At 37.8% G+C, this 21322-nt stretch overlaps 1 protein-coding gene across 10 annotated transcripts in view; it reads right to left on the bottom strand.

Annotated features, from left to right (window-relative positions):
- Positions 1-21322, bottom strand: part of Lpp (LIM domain containing preferred translocation partner in lipoma) — a 684300-nt gene that overhangs the window by 136109 nt on the left and 526869 nt on the right. For all 10 annotated transcript variants that reach the window (XM_029566751.1, XM_017799795.2, XM_029566752.1 and 7 more), the window contains one exon: positions 12362-12488. In XM_029566751.1, the coding sequence (XP_029422611.1) occupies positions 12362-12488 (127 nt within the window). The remainder of the gene's footprint in view (positions 1-12361; positions 12489-21322) is intronic.

Genomic DNA, 21322 nt, shown 5'->3' with positions numbered 1-21322 from the left:
ACACACACACACACACACACACACACACACACACACACACACACGTGAGGAAATCCATTACAATCATGGATAGAATACAACAAAAATTAGAAGAAAAAACGGAGGCTTATAAAGTACTTCTTAATTAGTAAAGACTCTTCTTAAAAACTACATTCACAAGGAGATTAGATGGTAAATCGGGATCTTAAAATCTAACAGGACAATGTCTTTATTTTTCTTTAAGTAGTCACCTCAATAAACCCAAGGAAGCTCTGTTTCAGGAAGTAGTGATTTTACCCTATGCAGGTTCTGCTGATCTGTCCCCTGATCTCCACCACCTGAAAAGCTGACGTGGGGACCACACATTCAGTACACTGCCAATTCTTTGGCCCCTAACTGTTCAATGCAGATCACAGGTAGATTTCTTAATGGCTTGTGCAACATTTGCTGATGAGAACAGAACCCTATGATTGACATGCTTGAATCAAGGAAATAAAAGACCCTTTTAGCAGAGTATTGACAAAGAAAAAGTTAACTAGGTTTTTGTACCACCTGCAATTCTCAGCTTGGTAGAAATGTACTCTCTGTTCTGTTGAAAAACACATTATATTGATTATGCTGACATCCAGTAAAGCTGTGTGGTGCTTCGTTTGCTTTACTTTTTCTCTTTACATCTCAGATAAGAAAGGAGGTTATGATTCATCCTACACAATCTGAGTCAAAATTCATTTTTTCTTTTTTTCAATTAGTTTTTCTGTATTCCACATTAAAAAGCAAGAGTAGTTTGCTCAGCAAATGAGAACATTGTGGTGTATCTTGGTGTGATGCTTTCTCACACATAATGACTAAAACCCATGTCCTATATTCTCTAATGATATTCCAATAACAAGATAGCACCATGCAAAAAACACGAAGCATTAATTCAAATGAAGACAAACTCAAATATTAAAAATCCAGAGAAATGATTATTATACACTAATCACAAATGACATAAATCAAACCATGTTGCCTTGGGAGGCAATTCTGACATCTCTTGCATTTTTGGTCATCTGCTAATGGTTTAAAACAGATTTACACATCTATTTATTTAATTTGATTGCCATAAGCATATAAAACAGAAGTAATGACCTCATTTTAAATAGGTGAAATAACTGAAACCCAAGAAGATTAAGACATTCTATAAAAGAGCTCATAGAAAACAGAAAACCTCGCTCTTCCTCTCTCCCCCCACCTCTGATCTCCCTCTCCCCACCCCGCATTATCTCATTTTCTTGCTTTAGTTCTATCTTGATCTAGGGATTGAAAGCAGAGCCTCTTGCATCCTAGGCAAGCACTCTACCACTGAGCTACATTCACAGACCTGGTTATATTTCTTAATCTGTCCTCGAGTAAGTTAGTTTTTCTGGCAAAATAAGTAATCCGAAGACTGGTAATACATTGATTCTCAGTAATCCATAGTAAAATGCTCTAAGAACAGAACAAAACTCAAATCCACTGTGCCAACTTTCAAATGAGGACTTGTTTATTTTTATGGCAGGGCTGTATCTTCTACACTGAATACCACTGTCCTGATGATGGCTTCTCATAACAGTATCTCTTATCTATGACAAGCACCATCTGTGAATAAGACAACTGTCCCAGGGTGTGGCACCTAAGGCTAGTATATGCTATTTTTTGTCATATTCTACAAACCTGTTTTCTTTTAATAAATTCATACTAAAAGCTGCTTTCAATGTAGTGAACTTCCTCATAAGTCTCAAAAAAATGAGGTACAGACCAAATAGAGCATAAATGGTCTTAAAAATACAATTCTTGTTATTTTTCCAATTTTCCTCTGGGACTCTGAAACAGCACTATTGTAATTTTATACAGTGTGGCCATTTTCTACATTTTAGGAGAATTTGAAAAGTGTTTGAAGCAAATGTTTTAGGAATTCTAAAAAATGTCAAGAAATTGTGTAGCTTAATCTCCTAACACCACAGATAAAATCTATAGAAAAGAGATTGGCCTAAGATGCTGTTGAGGATCGATGAGATTCCATGAGGCCCCGAAGGATCCAAATATTGGAAGCCAGCATCTTTATCCCATTCCATGGGCTCTCATAATGACAGAACCCTACAAATGAAAGGTTTGTCCAGCAGACCAAAGGAGGGCTGAGAAAAAAATCAGAGTGTGCAGTACTGAAGTGAGTCTTAAAGAATTTAATGGCTGACATCAGTCAGTATTAGGAAGAGGATTGGGCCAAGGTTATCAACTAGGACCTGACTGTGAGACTGTCTTATGGGACAGAGACTACTGTCTGCTTATTCATCTTTAAAAACATTCAACTGTGTGTTTTTGGTGACTCTGGCCAACACGTAACACATCACTACACTACCTCTTTATACCCTAAGAGTAAACATCTCCCTCCTTGGACTTATAAAGAATTTTATGTAGCATAGGTCGCCCAGTGTTGTGGTAAAATTCCAAATGGATTTTTCTCAGTAAGTTATACATTTTGTTTTGTATCAAACCCTTGGCAGGAGAGGATTATACAAATGCCTCTCCTCCTTGGTCATTAATGTGCCACATTTCCATGATCTCCAAGTACACAATGCCATGATTGGTATATAGTAGGCACTCAATAAATATTTGTAGATGAATGAATCTGCTTAATTAAAAGCACAACAGTTGCCTAGTAAGCAGAACTCCACAGATGTTCAAACAATGACTTTGCTGACAGTAAATTAATTAAGCCTTCTGACAATCCTGAGAGTACTTCAAAGCCTGGAAGGAGATAATCATCTGTGTTTTAGAGAAAGTTAAGGGGAAAGTTCAGGTTGTGGGGAGGAAGGGTAAAGTGGAGGGGAAGGGGAGCCGAGTTCTTAGTGCAGCATGCTTGTGGGTTAAGATCAGAAAATACATAATTAGCATCTGTGGGTTCAGGTGTCAGCTCTACCCACATTTCAGCACACAATCCTAGAGCATCTAGGAACCAAAACCCTAATGCCACACACAAAGTGTGACCTACCAGGACTTTCTCTCCCAGAAATTCTAATTTGCTTCCAAAATAAATGGTTGAAGGATGTTACATTACAAAGTAGGTTTGTCTTCTATTTTCTTCATGCCTCTGATAAAGTGCATGATGGTAAATGTAACAGAATGCCTATGTGTCTGTTGTTTGGATCAAGTCAGCAGTTGTGGGCAGTGGTTTATGGCCTTGAAGGGGCCTACCTTAAGTGGATGACCTTTCTGGAACAGCTGCAGCAGACAGCTTACATAAACATGGGGACAGAACATTTCTTTCAATGTGATACCTTGTCTTCTGACCCAATTCTTTTAGTACAGGAGGAAATTACAGAAGAGACTCTCCTGGGAAACAAGGGCTGCAGAGAAAAAAACCTAGTGTAAAGGGGAAAAAATGCCGCATTTTTAAAATTTCAACAATGTAACCTTTCCATCTACCAATTCAGCCTCTGAATATCACAGAAGACACAGGAAAAAGAGATTAAATCCAGTGATGTCAATCCAATTTTAAGTTCACGGATTGCTGCAACCACATCTTACTCTTCTTATATATTTTCTAGTGCCCTTAAGTGATTAAAAAGAAAGAAATGGGAAACTCTGAGTTAGAGTTGCTAACTGATTTGCCACCCTAGCAATTAATTTCATTATTTTCCCAAATGAGAAGGTTTTCCTAAAGAGTCTAAGATCCCTTTCAATGCCAACAGTTTATGATGCTAAAGATGATGAAGAAATGTTAAGTGAATGAAATAGTCTCTCTTTAACATGACTGTCTGCTCATCATGCTAGTTTACTAATTGTTAATCCACTAAGCAAAGCAAGGAACTCAGTTCCGGGAATAGAGATGGGGAGACCATAGTTACATAAAGAAACACTGCTTCCTCACTTACATCCTGTATATTAGTGAGGAAGACAGGGGGATAAATATTATAAGGATGTCAATTTAATAAAGACAAGATGATATTGAAATGTTTTATATCTGAAATTTAAGGAGTTCAGGAAAATATGCAGGTTGTGGAAGTTATCAATTTATTTGTTTATTTTTAACATTTAATATTCTTTTCTCTAATTTATTAATTTTTCTAGAGTTTCATACAATACATTTTGATCATATTTGCCCTTCTCTGAACTGATTCCAGATGAGCTGACTATTTTTAAGGTCAATGTACCCAAGTATAAGTGTATTCAAAGTCTGAGTTTGCCAAAACAACAGGTTCCACTTATTTTTTTACCTTTGTATACAGCCATCCCTTCCTTTTACCACCATCAGAGACTCATTTCATTTTTAAAATAATTATTTTGTGTGTCTGTATCATTCTCTACATTATTCTTTTGAAATAGGGTCTCTCACTGAACCTGAAACTCACTGTTTTTTGGCTAGGCTGGTGGCCAACAGACTCCAGCAATTCCCATCTTGACTCTTCCCTCTGTACTCTGAAGTGCTGGGATTTCAGGCAAGTGGTGCCTGACATTTTGTGCGTGTGTTAGGGCTCAGGGCTCCCTACTGAACAACAAGCGCTATATTACCTGCTGGCCCAGCATCTCTCCAGCCCTAATTTATATTCTTTATTCTGAAAGGGAATTTTACCTACATTTTTCAAAACATTCCCAGTTGTATGACTTTGAAGGAATCAACTGGGTTTTAACTTTTTAGAAAATGAAAAATTGTTTTACATAATTTCTAAGACCACATTCTTTCCTAAATTATAAATCTAGGATCCCAAGTAAAAAATATACTAGCTGAATTAATTTAAAATTAACACGTGCTAAGATGGAACACATACATGTTTAGGATTATTATTTAGAGCTATAAGCATATACTACTCTAGGCAAACATTTTATAAGAAGTTACCACTACAAAGGAAATATATCCAATATACTTAACTAGAAAACACTTATTACCATGACCCAGAGCTACCTTCAAAAGTTAGAAAGAAAACAAAAAAAACCTCAGTCTTCATCCCCCAATCAATACCACCTTTTCTCTGAACCATTCATTTTATAATATTGCACCTATTGAACTTTGGGGGATTTTAATTAATTGGGTCATTTGTCTGTGAAAACAGACCCAAAAGGCCTCAGATTCCATCTGCACTAAAGGCACTGCCTACTGGAGTCAGTTTCCAGTTTGTAACTGACAGGAGTACTTGAGAAATAATCTTCTTGTCAGACAACCATAAAGACAATGAAGACAATGAAGTGCAGTCACGGCCCCAGGGACTCTATCCTCCATAGCTTCAAATATACCTCAACCATGATTCCCAAAGGCGCTGGATATGCTTCACCAAATGGTCCAACTAGCAAGGAAATGGACCATGACCCTCTGCTAGAACTCAGCTTCTATTGAGCAACATTATTGGTCATCCAATTCGATCTCAACTGAGATGATACTTAGCACTAAGTATGAAAATTCTCAGTATCCCCCACTATTAATACTCGGAGATAAGCAAAATATTCTTTTAGATATATATGCCAATTCTGTGAAGAGTTAATCCAGTATTGCTCTGAAGGCATAATGATTCTTCAAATAGCTCAGTAAACAATTTTAAAACTCATACACTTCAGGGTTTTTTTTAAGGACTAAGACAACATCATATAAACAATGCCAAGATAATTACAGCTTCATGCTTAAAAATATGTTGTCAGATATTTTCAGTGCAATCTCAGATATAGAACAACATCCACTTCCAGAGATAGTATGCCGACAGTACTGTTTTCAGCCCTAGGATCAGCTCAGTCAGAACAGTCTTTTAGTATCACACTATGGTCACAAACACATACATGAACCACAGAAATCTTAGAGACTCTGATGCCAGTCAACATAAAACAAAAACTCTAGGATAATTTCAAAGAGGTATCCCAGGGTTATCTATGGATAAACTCAGCTTTCTTTTACATTTTCCCTTAAAACTACTTGAAAAAGATCCTCTTGGAGCTGTCCAGGGTCATATCAGTTGCCAGTTTTCTAGCAATGACGCTGTTCTCACCCCTTCATTTTATAGCTAATTTAAAATTTCTCAATTAAGTTATTAATTTGCCATAATTATAATAATTTCTAGCTCATTACCCTTTGGTCAATTTAAGCATCTTTCACTAGAGGTGAGAACTCTTAAAATATAAGCATATCCTCTATTTTTTTCAGGAAGACAGATTCTTTTCAAGACTTTGAGCCAAAATGTACAGCATTGCTGCAAATGAACTGGGCCAAAGACCTACTGTCTATTTCATTAGATTTTCTCAAATCTCCAAATTCCTTGTGCTTCTTTCATTCCCTCCTCTGGGCAGTGTTTAGAGGCCCACAGGATGTCATCAGTGCCAATGTGAAGACATGAGGGGATACTTAGGATAGTCACTCTAGACAAAACAAGTCCAAGGAGACGACCAATGTTTACAGTGCAGTTTTCTTCCATGCAAAACTATGGACTCTTCATAATGCCTCTTCCTCTGTGGCATTTCCCTAATGCTGTTACAAAATGGTCAGAATTTATAATGAACATGGATGGGTGAAGGCACGGTATTGATAACTAGTGCTTTTTCAAAAGAAAGTTTTAGAAAATACTCAGCAGGTACACAGTTGCTTCCCATTTAGAGACTGACCAGAAAAAAAGAATGAACAATTACTTTGCATGACTTGCTTTTCCCCAGAGTCAACATGACAGGTATGGACAGCTAATGAACTTGATGGTGGAGTTCTAAGGTGTGCTGTCTTCCAAAGGTACGTATCAGAGCTATGGAAAAAAGCTAGGTTAAGGTCTCATCATTTAATTTATGTTGTTAAAGATGAAATATAACAAGACTATCACTGAAGTTCCAGATTATAAAACATGGTTGAGGACCACATAGACTTGCTACCTGTCACTTGGGGATCATGACTTCAAAAGAAAAAAGACGACATGTAATCCTAACAGACAGCTGCTGACAACCTCATCTTACAGCATAGGCATTTCTGTAACAGTAAAATATCAGATGGCTAGGACATCAGAAGAGTCCAAATCTTGAAATAATGGGCTATGCTACCTAAAACAAGTCAGAGTCTAATATCTAATCTGTTTCCCACTCTCAAAAAATGAAGACACCTTGACAAATATATGGCTGGGTGTTTTTTGTTTTTGTTTTAATTCTGTGGAACTTTAGAGAAAAAGTAGCTTTTGCTATCAAAACTACAGTGATCCCCAACAGTGGTGGAGAGCACATGTGCCTGATGAACAGTCGGGAAACAGATACGCAGGAAAGAGAAGTCTCATGACCACTGTGGTCATTAACAACCGTGCTTAAAAGATAGGGATGTCACGATCAATTTTTCACACCCATGAAAGGATTCCTAGACAATTTATTTGTGACAGGCTTCAACTCATATTCAGAAAGCAGAGTGTCATTATAGTTGTATAGTTATAGCATATCTGGCCTTCTTCACCTGGGGTGATTCACTCTGCCACAATGCACACTAGTACCTCTGTCTACATCTCTTTTTATCTATCATCTATCTATCTATCTATCTATCTATCTATCTATCTATCATCTATCTATCTATCAATCATCTATCTATCTTTCAGCTACCTATGTATCTATCCACTATTTGTCTGTCTGTCTTGAAGAATAGTCCATCATTTGGGTTTTGTTTCCTAATGGCTGAACTATGGTTGGATATTTTAACAAGACAGTTATGAAGGTGAAGGTAGGTAACTTCTACATCACTTAACTTGGCACATGCCATTTTGTCCTTTTATTAGCTTGCCATATTTCATCACTTGAACTCAAAGGACTTTCCTCAGACTTCTCCATTGTGAAGGTACCTTTTTTTGTTTTGTACTTAAGTCACCTGTGAATGATCTTTGGATAGTCCTTTCTATACTTTTAAACATACCATTTATTCTTTGACTAAAAATTGTTATGAGTGATGAGTATCTATAAAGATAAATGATAACAATACAATTATGAATAACTCTACTTATTCACACCTTGCTCTCCCCACTCTATGCAGTAGCCTTCATTCTAGAGGGAGATCTTTGACATGGAAGCACTCAATCACCTTCAGAAAAATCAGCCATTGTTTCAGTCAAAATTCTGAATAGCAAAGATATGAAGAAAAAGATTAGATGGTGAGGCTTAGCTGTGGCTAGAGATGGTATTGCAAGAGAAAGTTCTTTTGAGGTGGTAACAGGCTTAAGGTAAAATTTTGACAGACAGGATTTATCTATCTCTGTGGGCTATACTCCTCCTGATGAAAACAGTGCTATGTAATCCTCCTTCTCCTATCTTCAGGCAGGCATATAGAGTCTCTCTCTTATATTCACACAGTGCCACTGTGCTGACATCTGCACTAAAATCTTCAGCTGGGGCCTCTCCCGTCTGAACCAGGAAGCTAAGCCAGGAAAGCATAGTTTCTCTTCATCGAAGTTGATAGGAAATGTGTGAAGAGTGGAATGGTACACAGTTCTGTTAACAAGCATTTTCTCTCATGACATACATTGCTAGCCAGAGTTAGAGGAGGCATTCAAGCCAAGAGCTCTGATTCAGAGGGCATGCTCCTCACCACTGTTCATGATCAGTCCCCAACGTGCTGACCTCCACATGACTCATTAGAGAAGATGAAGTCCATAGGCATCATCCAGGGCATAGAAACCTTTTAGAGACTTGTCACAGTCCAATTTTCTAATATTTATTACTTCCTAGGTGGGTGCCTTGTTTCCGCTGTTTTCTTCCCTATTGTGCTGAAAGTTCCCTCATCATATGTGGACCCCACTTCCTATTTCTGAATTTGAGTTAAACTCATTTGCTCTTCTATCATTGCTTCTGGAGAGTCCCTCTTATTTCCCTGAAATTTCTGAGAATGTTGGCTGAACTTGGATTCAATCACATGTTACTTTTTGTTTGTCTTGTAATAAACAAAGTAATTGTGCATAGCTCCCTGCTAGGGAATAAGCACTTTCAAAGGTAAACCCCATTTTGTGCCCAAAGCCACCAGATTGGCTGGCACAGAAATACTTTCACGTTTTCTACATGGAATACATTTTCTTTCAACCATCCTGGCTCCGCTTATATTTTGTTTATCTACTTAGAAGGGAATACTCATCCTTTATTGCTTAACTCTCCAAAAGCAATCTCCTCCAATAGAGCCTTTCCTGAGTTTGCAGTTCAGCTTTCTCCAGCTCCTGCGGTGCAGTGCTCAAAGATATGAGGCTGGTGCATGGCTTCTAATTTAGTTCTACAATGTATGTTGATATTAGGCTAAAGACTTAACATTTATGGGTTTTAAGTTTCTAATGTGCAAATGACACTAGCATCTATTTCATGGATCACACTTTTCTATGAGGAAATGAAATGAGTTCATTTCTGAAGTACATAAAATAGAACTTCCATATCATAAACACTCAATAAAATCAACCATTTCCTCAATCCTCTCTCAAGGTTAGTGACTTCCATTTGGCAATGATTATTTACCAGTTAGTGACCCACTTTCTATTGTTAGGAACATAAATTTAAATCAAGTGTTATTGATGGGTTTTTAAGGGGGACATCTTATTTTCTTAAATAAACTGCAAGCCTCCGGAGCTTTGGAGAACTCTGAGTATTGAACATATTCTTAGCCGAGTGTTTTCTATAAATATTTCATGTGTTACTCACAATTACAGTATAAGATAGCTACTGGTGCCATATTACAGATAAAATACAACAGCGAAAGCTTAGGGAGTAAATAATTTGCTCAAGATTTTCTAAATGATTATGTCATAGAGATAGTTCTAGGATACTTCAAAGATAACAATTTTTCCAAAAAATATTTTATTATTTTTATTTTATGTGTATGAGTGCATTGCCTGCATGTATGTGAGTATACTGTGTCAACCAGTGCCGTGGAGGTCACAAGAGGACATCAGAGTCCCCTGGAAGTGGAGTTAAGGACAATTCATAGCTTCCATGTGGGTGCTGGGAAACAAACCTGGGTCCTCTGCAAGAGCAGTCAGTGCTCTTAACCACTGAGCCATCTCTCCAGCCCCCCAAAATAACAACTTTCATGTTTCAAAAGTATTTAATAGTTATCCATTAATATGATTATTACTGTTGTTCAGTTTTATTACTACATAATTGGCACTGTGATATTTGAAGCACATATATTCAGAGTTTAGCTTTTCATATTAATATATCCTAATTATAATTAATTTTTCAATGTTGGCATGTTTCTTTTTGTCTTGAACTCTTAGCAAACTATCCTCCTCCCACTATAATAGAGAGGGCACAGCATTCTTATACTGTACCTGGTTATAAGCAGAACCCTTTGCTTTTGTTTTAGTCTGTTGTTTTCTGGATATTTCTCACAATCTTGTGTTTAGTTTCATTGTTTTGTTTCTTAAATCAATGCTATTTCCACAGTGAATTTGCTAATATGGGAAGAATTGCTAGAGAACATCTTTGATGCATTCACCTAGGTGAGAAACTGGGCTCAGGCAGTAGAGAGATCTGCCAGCAATACTTAGCCATCAAGGGCTCAGAGAGGGTCAGAATAAGAGTTCTTTAAAACTTTTAAAATGAATTTATTTTGTTTGTGGGTGCACGGGGGTTTTGTTGGAGGACATGTGAGCCTTAGTGTGTGTAGGAAAGTCAGAAGATAACTTGTGGGACAACTTTCGGGAGCTGGTTCTCTCCTTCAACTGTGAGGACTTGGATTAAACTCAGGGCCTCAGGGTCCGGGGCAAGTGCCTTTACCCACTGAGTTATAGTGCTGGCCTCAGAATCAGAGTTCTTTATTCCAACTTGTGTATTCTTTCAGCTAAATTACACCAATACCTGTGTACAAATGAAGTGAATTTTTTCATATCCCAATGACTTCCCTGCACCCACGCTGGCATTTAGGCCAGTGACTTTAGGTTTCCTTTCACTTTGTGGTCCCACATAGGAAAGAAAAAGGAAGACATAAACACAGGAGGTGTCTGAGGGGGCAGAAGCCCTGTTTCCTATTCCACCCTGGAGCCTCTATTCATTACCGCTTCTTCCCATGTGGCTTTTCTCGAGGCATCCTTCAAGAAGCTTCTCAGAAAACAGTGTCACGTATGCATGTACTCGAGAAATATTTATTGCTTTGTGATGAGACACACAACAGAGAATGAATGTTAAACTATTACACAAATGTAAATGGGGAATTTATTATCTCTTAAATCTAATGATAAAACTTGGTCTCTCACTTTCTGTTTTTTAATATTTTGTAATTTAAAATTTATTTCCCCAGAAATTAATTTTTTAATATAATTCTAATTGAATTTTTGTATATTCATATGCAACATCTTAATCCTCTTTATACCCTTCCTATCAGCATGCTCCTAGAGCCCCCCTCAACTGGATTTCATGCATTTTGTCATTTATGTTAAGGCCTAGTGTCCCCTGATGTCCCTCAGTGCAAGTTCATCCACTGGGGTCTAGTCAGCCTATCTAGAGTCACTATCTAGAGTACAGTTCTTCCTCCCCAGAAATGTATTTTAAATTATCTGATGCAAAAATACTGGTATCTACCAGATTTGGTAGAAAACAATTTCTGCAATTAAAGTTGGGGAACACTGGTTTAAAGGGTTCAGGTCCAGGTTTATAAAGCACTCCTATTCTTCGTGGTGTTTCACAACTTGTTGTAAATTTTAAATTTATTTTCCCAGAAAATAATCTTTAATATAATTTTTATTGAATTTTTGTGTATTTCATATACAACATCTTACTCCTTTTTGTACCCTTCCCATCAGCATGCTCCCATAGCCTCCCAACTGGATTTCATGCATTCTGCCTTTTATGTTAAGGCCTATGAGTCTAGTTGGGCCTTCATAGATCTCTTACCTCTTTAGCTCAACCTAGACTAATAATCATCTGTGTATTTGCCTTCTCTGTTTTGAACCATCACAACTTCAAAGACATATTGTATCTGCAACACCTCACAAATGACAGGTAACTCACACACTTATACTAATGCACTGGGGAGAAGACCTTTCATAGTTATTCACAGTTTTAAATATGGAAGTTGTGGAAAATACAATGAGATCTTTTTTCCCTTCTTTCATTCAAGGTAACATTTAAGAATATGTAGCTAAACCATATCAGATTACAAGTTTTATACAATAAATATTAGACTTGAATTGACAGAAGCTATTTTTCTCAAGGAAACCTAATAAAATGTCCAAGACTAAGTCTTGACTTTGGGTCTTAAACAACTCGAAGAACTACTGAAATTTCGGTACGAGCTTACCAGATACCTTAACAGTCTCCCAGACTGTGTACATACATGCCACCTTTTATGTATCAGGATGCAAACACATTACTAGTGGAGCTGACTGTAGTCTTCATTTTTCAGTAGGGATAATGGAACAAAGTATTTACTTCAGAAGTTAGCTTTAGGCCCACTCACCAAAGTACTCATCAGCAGGTGGATTTTCCATGTCATACAGCATCTTCTTGGTCAGATGCTCCAGCTCATCTTCTGGGCGGAATGATGGGGAAACAGATGGAGGTCCCATAGTCCCAGTGTGCCCCCCCTGAAAGGAAGAAATTACATAGCCCTTTAATGGCAGTCTAGACATCAACTAAAGGGGGATTGGGCACTGGGAAGGAAAAAGCACTGGACCGACTGTCCACTTGGAGACTTGCACTGTAGATTCGGATTTATTATTTATTCAGTGTCTGACCTTAAGCCATTTCATTTTATTCACTTGTCTTTTTAGATGAGACATTTGCCACACCTTAGAATCCATGTTTCCAATAGTAGGAATCTATTTTGTATAATAAGCAGTCACTATGTATTATTTGTATAATTATTAGCAAGATGACTAATAAAGACTTTACAGCTTAGAGAAAGGTCTACACAGACATTAATAAGGATAAAGTGTCTGTACAGTGTGCACTGTCAGGGTTAAGGACTTCTGACACCCAAAAAGGAAGCTTCTTTGGAGAAAGTCTGCAGAGAGGACAGAAAGCATATAGGCAAAACTTCTGCACTCAGGTGAAAAAAACTCAGATATAAAGAGCTCCCAGCCACTGTGTTTTCCTATCCACATATAACGTTTGAGATGGAAATGAAGTGAATACTGGGCTCCTGGATCTAAAAAGTAAAGGAATTTTGTTCCTGCCAAGGAAGTGAAGCAACGTTTCTTCCCAGTACTGCAAGCAAGCAGACATCAAATGGGGATAAGAAGTCAGCAGTGTCCAAATGGGCGGGTGAGCAGGAAGAATAGCAGTGTGAGGACTGAGGGTCAAAAAACAGAGGGCCTGAGACAGTCATCTAAAATCCCAATGTCTATAGAGAAGGCCAGATGACAGATGTAAAGTAGCTTTGCGCTACACACATGAAAAGGAGCTCACAAATTTCCCTTTCCCGACACTGTAAACTAGCCATTTTCTTTTTCTTAAATTTATTTTTTATGATGTGATTTATTTATTAAAAACTGTACAAAAGTAGAATTCTTTTTTTATTCCAGTCATCTAAAATCCCAATGTCTATAGAGAAGGCCAGATGACAGATGTAAAGTAGCTTTGCGCTACACACATGAAAAGGAGCTCACAAATTTCCCTTTCCCGACACTGTAAACTAGCCATTTTCTTTTTCTTAAATTTATTTTTTATGATGTGATTTATTTATTAAAAACTGTACAAAAGTAGAATTCTTTTTTTATTCCAAAGAAAGGCAATTTTTGAACACCTTTTTCCAGAAATAAGGCTGCGTATGGTGGCACATGCCTTTAGTCCCAGCCCTTGGGAGGCAGAGGAAGGTGGATCTCTGTGAGTTCAAGGCCAGCATGGTCTACATAGTGAGTTCCAGGCCAGCTGGGGCTATAAGGAGACCCTATCTCAAAAACAAACAAAGATGCCATTAATCCTAACAAGTTTATTGCTAACAGAGCATAGGATGGGGGCTTATTTACAGAAGACTGGGGTAACTGGCCATTTTCAATACCACCCCATACCTGTAATTAATGCATTAGAATGGTAGGAATGCTGCTATCAAAGTTTACAAACGAGCATGGCATTGGGCCACTGCCAATGGGCAGAGAAACAGATTTGAGAGTGTGTTTTCCTGACGTTTATGTGCTCTTGAAACAATTGAGTGAGAAGTTCTGTCTTCAGAATAGATTCTAAGAGTAAATTCCATAAGAAATAACTGTTAATTGGCAAGAGGTTTCTTTTTGGGGGATGAAATTTCTAACGTTAGATACAGTGGTGGGTGTACAACTTTATGGATTTACTTAAAACTGGGCATTATTCACTGTAAATAAGTGAATTTAGGGGCATACACGTTATTTCTCAATAAACTTTTATTAAAAAGGAGTAAGTTCTACAGAACTGAAAGCTATACTTGCTTCCCCACTATAGTCACTAGATTTAGAGTTATCAGACACAGAAATCCTGTATTTAGCCCTTTACAAATGTTATGCTTAATGCCAATCATGTTTTAAAGATTCATTTTATTTACATTCATGTATGTGTACAGTATGCCACATGTGTTTGGGTGCATGTGGAGGCTTGAGAAGGTGCTGGATGCCCTGGAGCTGGGATCTGCCTGATGTGACTGCTGGAGACTAAACTTGGGTCCTCTGGAAGAGTAGGCAAGCACTCTTAGTTGCTGGGTCATCTCTCCAGTTCCCTAATGCCAACTTTTGTTTTAGGCTTTTTACTTTAATATTTTTCCAGTTTTTGAAATATATATATGAAATTGTGGTAAGACATACAGCAAGTAAGAGGCCAAAACCCTTTTGTTGGACATTAATCTTACTCTGGAGTTTTTTTCCTTATCAGAATACTTGCATTTGAAATTGGGCAGAGGGAATGAACTGCGGCCTGGGTCAGCTGCATGATCTCCACATGGTGAGACGGGGAAACAGAGACCTCAGAAATCAGGACAGGGCTACTTATGGTGAAGTCAGGGCAAGAGCCCATGCTAGACTCACTCATTTGCTAGTGAACATTAAACATGGAAAGGAAAGCTCAACTCTGGACATTACTCTGCCCTACAGGGGTATTGTATATGTTAAAGGAGATACTGCATCTTTAGTTTATTAGTTTACCCATTCATTCTTACAGGATTTGCGTGTGTGTGTGTGTGTGTGTGTGTGTGTGTGTGTGTGTGTCCTCTGTAAGCACCTAGAAAGGATGAGTAATATACTAGGCACAATGTTTGCATTTCCAAAGTCAGAACTCCAATGGGAATGAAAACTGCATAGATGACTAACTATAAGAAGCACAGTAAATAGATGGACAGGCATATAGAAACAAACAGGATAAGTGTGTTTCCATTATTAATAAACTTTAAGTTGTATACATTCTATTCACTTGTAGGGAAAAAAATCAATTCAGAAATACTTGGGTAAGTATAAAACATCATGTGATCAAGAGTGATGGTGGGCCACATTTGAGAGAATGATGGTCAAAAAGTAATAGCACAGCAACCATTAAATGGGTCATATGAACAGCATTTTAGATGCATACATTGAACATCCCTACACATAAGCATGCAAATATTACAAATGCATGCCAATAAATTAACAAATTCAATTGCAAAGTAGAATATTTAAATAACTCTATCTTTAGAGAGTGTTTATTTATTTACAAATATAGACAGACTGGGAAAATAGTCAGAAAGGATACATGTACTAAAATGTTAAAGGTGATTTTTCCCCCCTTTGGGGAGTGGAAGTCTAAGGGACTTCTATTTTCTAAACTTGTTTCCTTATTTTATAGTATGTAAAATGCTACTTTTGCAATCCATGAAATGGGACCTTTTTTTTCTTTAATCATGATGACATCAAATGATAAAGATATGCTGGTTACTACTAAAAGTCTGGGACAAGTTTCCAAATAATCTATGCCAAGAAGAGGATTCTAAGAGTATCAGAACTCTGGAATTGAGAAGTCATTTGGTACAAGTGGGAAGAACTACAGTGGCTCAATGTTTTAAGTCTGGAGTGAGGGAGAGAGAAGGTGCTTCAGCTGATTGCTTCTTGTGAGACTGAAGGGTCTAGGGCTTCTCTATGAGCCAGGAGCCCATGTTTGAGACCAGGGATAACTCTCAGAATCTGATGAGCTAAAGTTCTCCTTAGCAGAATACAGCATCCACTAAAATGCACAAAATTTTCATTAAAATGTCAAGAAGTACATAGACCACAGGGAATTACCTGTACGTTCTTAGGAGCATCCAGTCAATAGAAATTAACATTTTTTTCCATTTTATGAAGAGAATGAGCTAATCTGTTTTGGAAAGTTCTTTTTTGGACTGCAGAGTGAATTGGAGAGCTAAGAGATTAGAAGTCCATGGGGCCTGAGGCATGAAGGCAGTATGTGGCAGCATCATTACAGCTGGAGACAGAACCAACTTGACACTGATTTAGAGTGCTCATGTAAGCCTGTGAACCATGCACCTCAGTGGTTGTGAGAACTAAAGTGAGATAACCCATATCTGGGCTATGTAGATGTAGAAAGGAACTGCTCCTGAGTACTGCAATAGTATGGCTCCCTACTCTCCCAACCTGCCTATCAGGAAGCCCTTACTTCATTCCAGGTAACAAAACAGAGATGGGAAAGGTAGCCACAGTCTTCTTTCAGGTTTGAAATGAAAGAGAGACCTGGACCCACATTATGGTGCCATCTGACTCTAAGTTCCACACATGCAACTTTTTTCTTGATCAAATATTGAATATTGCTTCCAATAAAGCAATGCTAGAAAAGAATGAACTATCACTGCTAATAACAATGGTGCTGGCTGTTTTAATTATTAACTCAGTAACTATTTAAAAAAGCACATGATAATTCCTGGACACTATTATTGTCTAAGACCAGTATCTATGATTTTCTTTCAATATACAATGCACTAAGAAAGCCAAATCTATCCTCCACAAAGCTAAGCCAGAAATTCAGATTCTATCAGCACTTATACTTCAAAAAGACTAATTCAAAGTACTTACTTTGTCAGTATTTCACAGATGTTTTAAAAATGTTACCACTCCTTTCATTCTTCAAATATTCCTTCCTATTTGCTGCCAAGTCTGGAAAAGGCTATTTTCTGTTTAAATTGTATTCTTTTGTATAGTGATGTTATTCAGCTTATCATAGGGATTATCCTGATGAACACATTGTAAGTTGAAAATATTATAAGCCAAATGTGCCTTTAATGCATCTCACATAGTGGTCATCACAGAGTAGTAAAGCAGTACACTGATGAGTGTCGACTGTTTACCCTTGTGATCTATAGCCCAGTGGGAGCTGCAGCAAACTGTCATGGCCTAGCATCCTGAAAGAACATATTCCATATCAGTATGGTTTCTATAGATTGGGTATCACTTTCCAAAACATAAAATCACAAGTGGAGCCACAGTAGGTCAGGAACACCTGTAATGTTAACAGAGGGTTCCTGTTATGTCTTCTGGGGAAAGGACCTAGAAGATCATTTCACAGTATTTCTGAACATTGTCTACAGGACTCCTCTGTGCCCCATTCTGTGTATAATACTGAAGATCCATGAAAAGAATACTGGAAAAACATAAAATTCTTCAGGCCAGAGAATTTCTCACACTAAGGAAGACAGCCTAGGACTTTCTCTGTGCTTTGGCCTATAGAGTAGGTTAGTCCTTTACTTCCCACTCTGATAAACAGACAGCCCTGTAATTTCTTCCCTCTAGTACTGCTGAGGGTTCATGATGTCATTTTAAAAAAAGAACAATGATGTCCAACTTATCTTTTAATAAGCAATTCATAACACAGTTTAAGGTAAAAACATGCAATGTAAAATTTGTGAAGAAGCCCTGGAACAGGATGATTTCCATTGCTTTCTGTGTTTTTTATTCAAAAGCAGAAGTGTGAATAGTGGCAAAATATTCACTGTGGCACAATAATTCCTCACTTGCAAGAGCCTTTCCAAGGTGCCCACTTTCCCATGCAAATAATCTTAAATGCTTGTGTGATGGCCCCATAGGATATGTGATTCTGTTTTACCAATGAGAAAATTGCAGGTGAAGAACTTCAGTGACCCTGGGTGGAGGACCCCCACTGGGAAACAGCACACCTCCGACTCCCTGGGTAGGCTGAATCACATGTATTTTTGCTATACTTCAGTGCCTCTCAGGGTTCCCACAGCATTGTTCCTAAATTCTTTTAGTGCTTTTATTCCGTAGTAATTTAGATTCTAATCTACTGACAATTATATAAGCCAAGATTTGTGTGTGTGTTGGAGGGGAAGTTTACTTCTCAGTGTCAAACAAATATAAAATCTAGGTATTTCTAAGAAAAAGTGATGTTCTTTTAGGTATTCATATTAATTACCAGTATAAATATTCTTTGAGATGTTTGAATAATCTTAATGAAGACAAAATAACATTATATGATCCAATGTAAGATATCAAGGTAATAGATTTCAGATAACTCCAAAAATTTTTAACCTATTCTTCTTAAGAAATTGCTCAGTGCCCAGAACTGAAAATGTCAACTTAAATTATTCAGTTTGTACCTCTGACAACTCGAAGTTTTGGAAGAAAAAGACCCAAAAGTAGACAATCACAAAAATGTGTAAACACTAAGATGCAGGTTTGAATCTACGGTTCTGAGATGAGAGAAGGAAGGGCTTTCATAAAAGAAAGTCAAAAAAGTGGAAGGAAGGAAGGAAGGAAGGAAGGAAGGAAGGAAGGAAGGAAGGAAGGAGAGGGAGGGAGGGAGGGCAAATGAATGGGAGAAAGAAAGGGAAGAGAGGGAAGGAAGGAGGAAGCAACGAGGAAGGATCATTCTGGTTCAAGGCTACCTTTATGCAAATAGATAATAAAATAGTTCCAGGGGAATCTGACACCCTCTTCTGATCTCCGTGGGCATTGTACATCACAGGTGCACTTAACACACATGCAGGCAATCCATTTAGACACATAAAATAAAAACAATAAAAATAATTAAAAAAAATATAACAAGGGATCAGAAACTGAGATAAGAATTCTCTTTAGAAAACCATGTACAGAGCCAGGCATGGTGGTTCAAGCCTGTGATCCCACAGCACTTGGGAGGCAGAGGCAGACGCAGAAGCATCAGTGCAGGTTCATGGTCAACCTGGGCTACATAGCAAATTCCAAACAGAAGGGAGAAAGGGAAAGAGGGAGGCAGAGAGGGAACCAGGGAAGGAGGGAGGGAGGGAGAGAGGAAGGGAGATTTTTGAAGAACACTTCACATAAATGGGCACACCCTCAAAACTTCATGGAAAGAGGAGAAACAGCTAAGATGAAGCAAGAAGCTCAACTACAGTCAACAATTTTGGTTTGAGAAAATTATTAGGACATTTTCAAGTGGTAGTTCCCTTTATTAAAGTTATGTTTCTGAAATAAGCATATTGGAAAATATCTTTAAACAGCAGGGTTATTTAAAAATGTAACCAGGTCTGGGGATATTGCTCAGTTGGTAAAATACTTACCTTGTAAGCTTGAGAACTTGAGCTCAATCCCTTAAACCCACATTTAAAAAAAATGGTCCTGATAGCATGCTTTTTATCTCAGGCTGGGAAGATAGAGCAGGCCTACTTGATGAGTCCCACACCAGGCTCCAAAAACAAGATAGGAGCAGATGAAATGGCTCAACAGGTAAAGGCATTTATCACTAAGCCTGATGATGACCTGAGTTTGATCCTCATGATCCACATGGTGGAAAGAAAGACACTCACAAATTGTCCCCTAACTTCCATGTGCACACCATGGTATGCCTCCTAAATAATAAATAAATAAATAAATAAATAAATAAATAAATAAATAAATAAATGTAAAATATATACATACATACGATAGCCTAGCAAGATGGCTCAGTTGGTAAAGGCATCTTCTGCCAAGCCTGATAATCTACCCATGTTTGATCCCCAGGACCCACATGGTAGAAAAGAGATAACTGACTCCTGAAAGTTGGTCTCTGACCTCTACATGTGTGCTTACATGCAGGCATGCTAGTTCACACATGCCCAAGAGCTCAAACACCTACACACACACACACGTACACACACACACACACGTACACACACACACACACACACAAGCACATACACACATACACAAAACCATAAAAAATTCAATCATATGTCATGACATTTGTAAGCAATTTAATGACTAATAGAATTTTAAAAGTCTGTTATTTACTTAAGTGTGGCTAACTACTGACTGAAACTTGTTTCCTCATCTCTGGGCACACAAACTACTTTTCTCATTCACTGAATTAGATGTGGCCATGTGAGACCCAAGGAGGGACTTAGTCCCTTGGTTACTCTACAAAGGAGAGCCCTTTACCCGACAGGCTGACCTGCCTCATATACTGCTACAAGAGGGAGAGGGGAAAACATTATGCTCAAAGGGTAACGTTGAAAGTCATGTAAAAATGAGTGGTAGAATTCTATTTATTCATTCCTGTGTTTTCCTTTGTATAGTTTTCTCAGATAAGAGATCCAATTATCTATAGTAAGTTCTTGTCTACATTGATCATTTCTTGCCCATTCAAGAGAAGACTTAATATGATGCTAAAAGTTTGTATTCAGTCTAGGTTTTTGCTATTTATTATGAGGACTTGTTTCTACAGAGTCCAAAAGGAAAGAATTCTTGCTAAACAAGGAAATTCCACTATATTAATAACACAATTAGCAATGCCCATAATATTTATATGACATTTCATATGCTTGATATATTTTATATATTCTTACTCAGGAGGTAAGTGATTTGTATATTATTTCATGGTTATTTCATGTAGAGCTTCTTTACTCTTTGTCTGCCTTTAATTTGACTGAGAACTTCGATAAAATTGTGTTCACTTCCTGGGCCTCAGTTTCTTCATTTGTAAGATGACAGCCTCAAATCTTTTGACTGTACTCTATCATATCTTTGTGTCCACAATATGCAGGGCTCATGCCATTATCAATCTTTAGAGTGAAATCAAATACACCCATATTACAGATATTTTGTAGTCTATAATGTACAGAGTAGTGGAAACCTCATTAATACAGAGATTTCCATTTGTAAGAGGACACAAACCACCTGTGAGCATCCCCAAAACATCCAGAGCTTCACTCAGCATTCTGAGTCTGAGTAAGCGGCAGGCAGGTTGTCAGGTTTCTGCAGCCTACTGAACTTTCACTACATTTGGGTTATGAAATCTAGAACCTATGAAGGTTAACCACCTTCTCTTTCCTTCCTTGGGTAGAGAAGGGAGGTTTCCGCTATTTCACTATGCTTTTTTTGTTTGTTTTTGAGAGGGCCTTGTCATGTAGCCCAAACTGGCCTCAAAGCCACCATCCTCCTGCCCTGGCCTCACAAGTGGTAGAATTATAGTATGAGTGAGCAACCAGAGATGCTCCAGCATCTTTTATCAAGAAAAGGGT

Source organism: Nannospalax galili, unplaced genomic scaffold (genome assembly GCF_000622305.1).
Source record: "Nannospalax galili isolate Female #2095 unplaced genomic scaffold, S.galili_v1.0 scaffold559, whole genome shotgun sequence".
NCBI lineage: Eukaryota > Metazoa > Chordata > Mammalia > Rodentia > Spalacidae > Nannospalax > Nannospalax galili.
The sequence above is the reverse complement of the archived record's forward strand: the minus strand, read 5'-3'. Positions and strand labels throughout refer to the sequence as shown.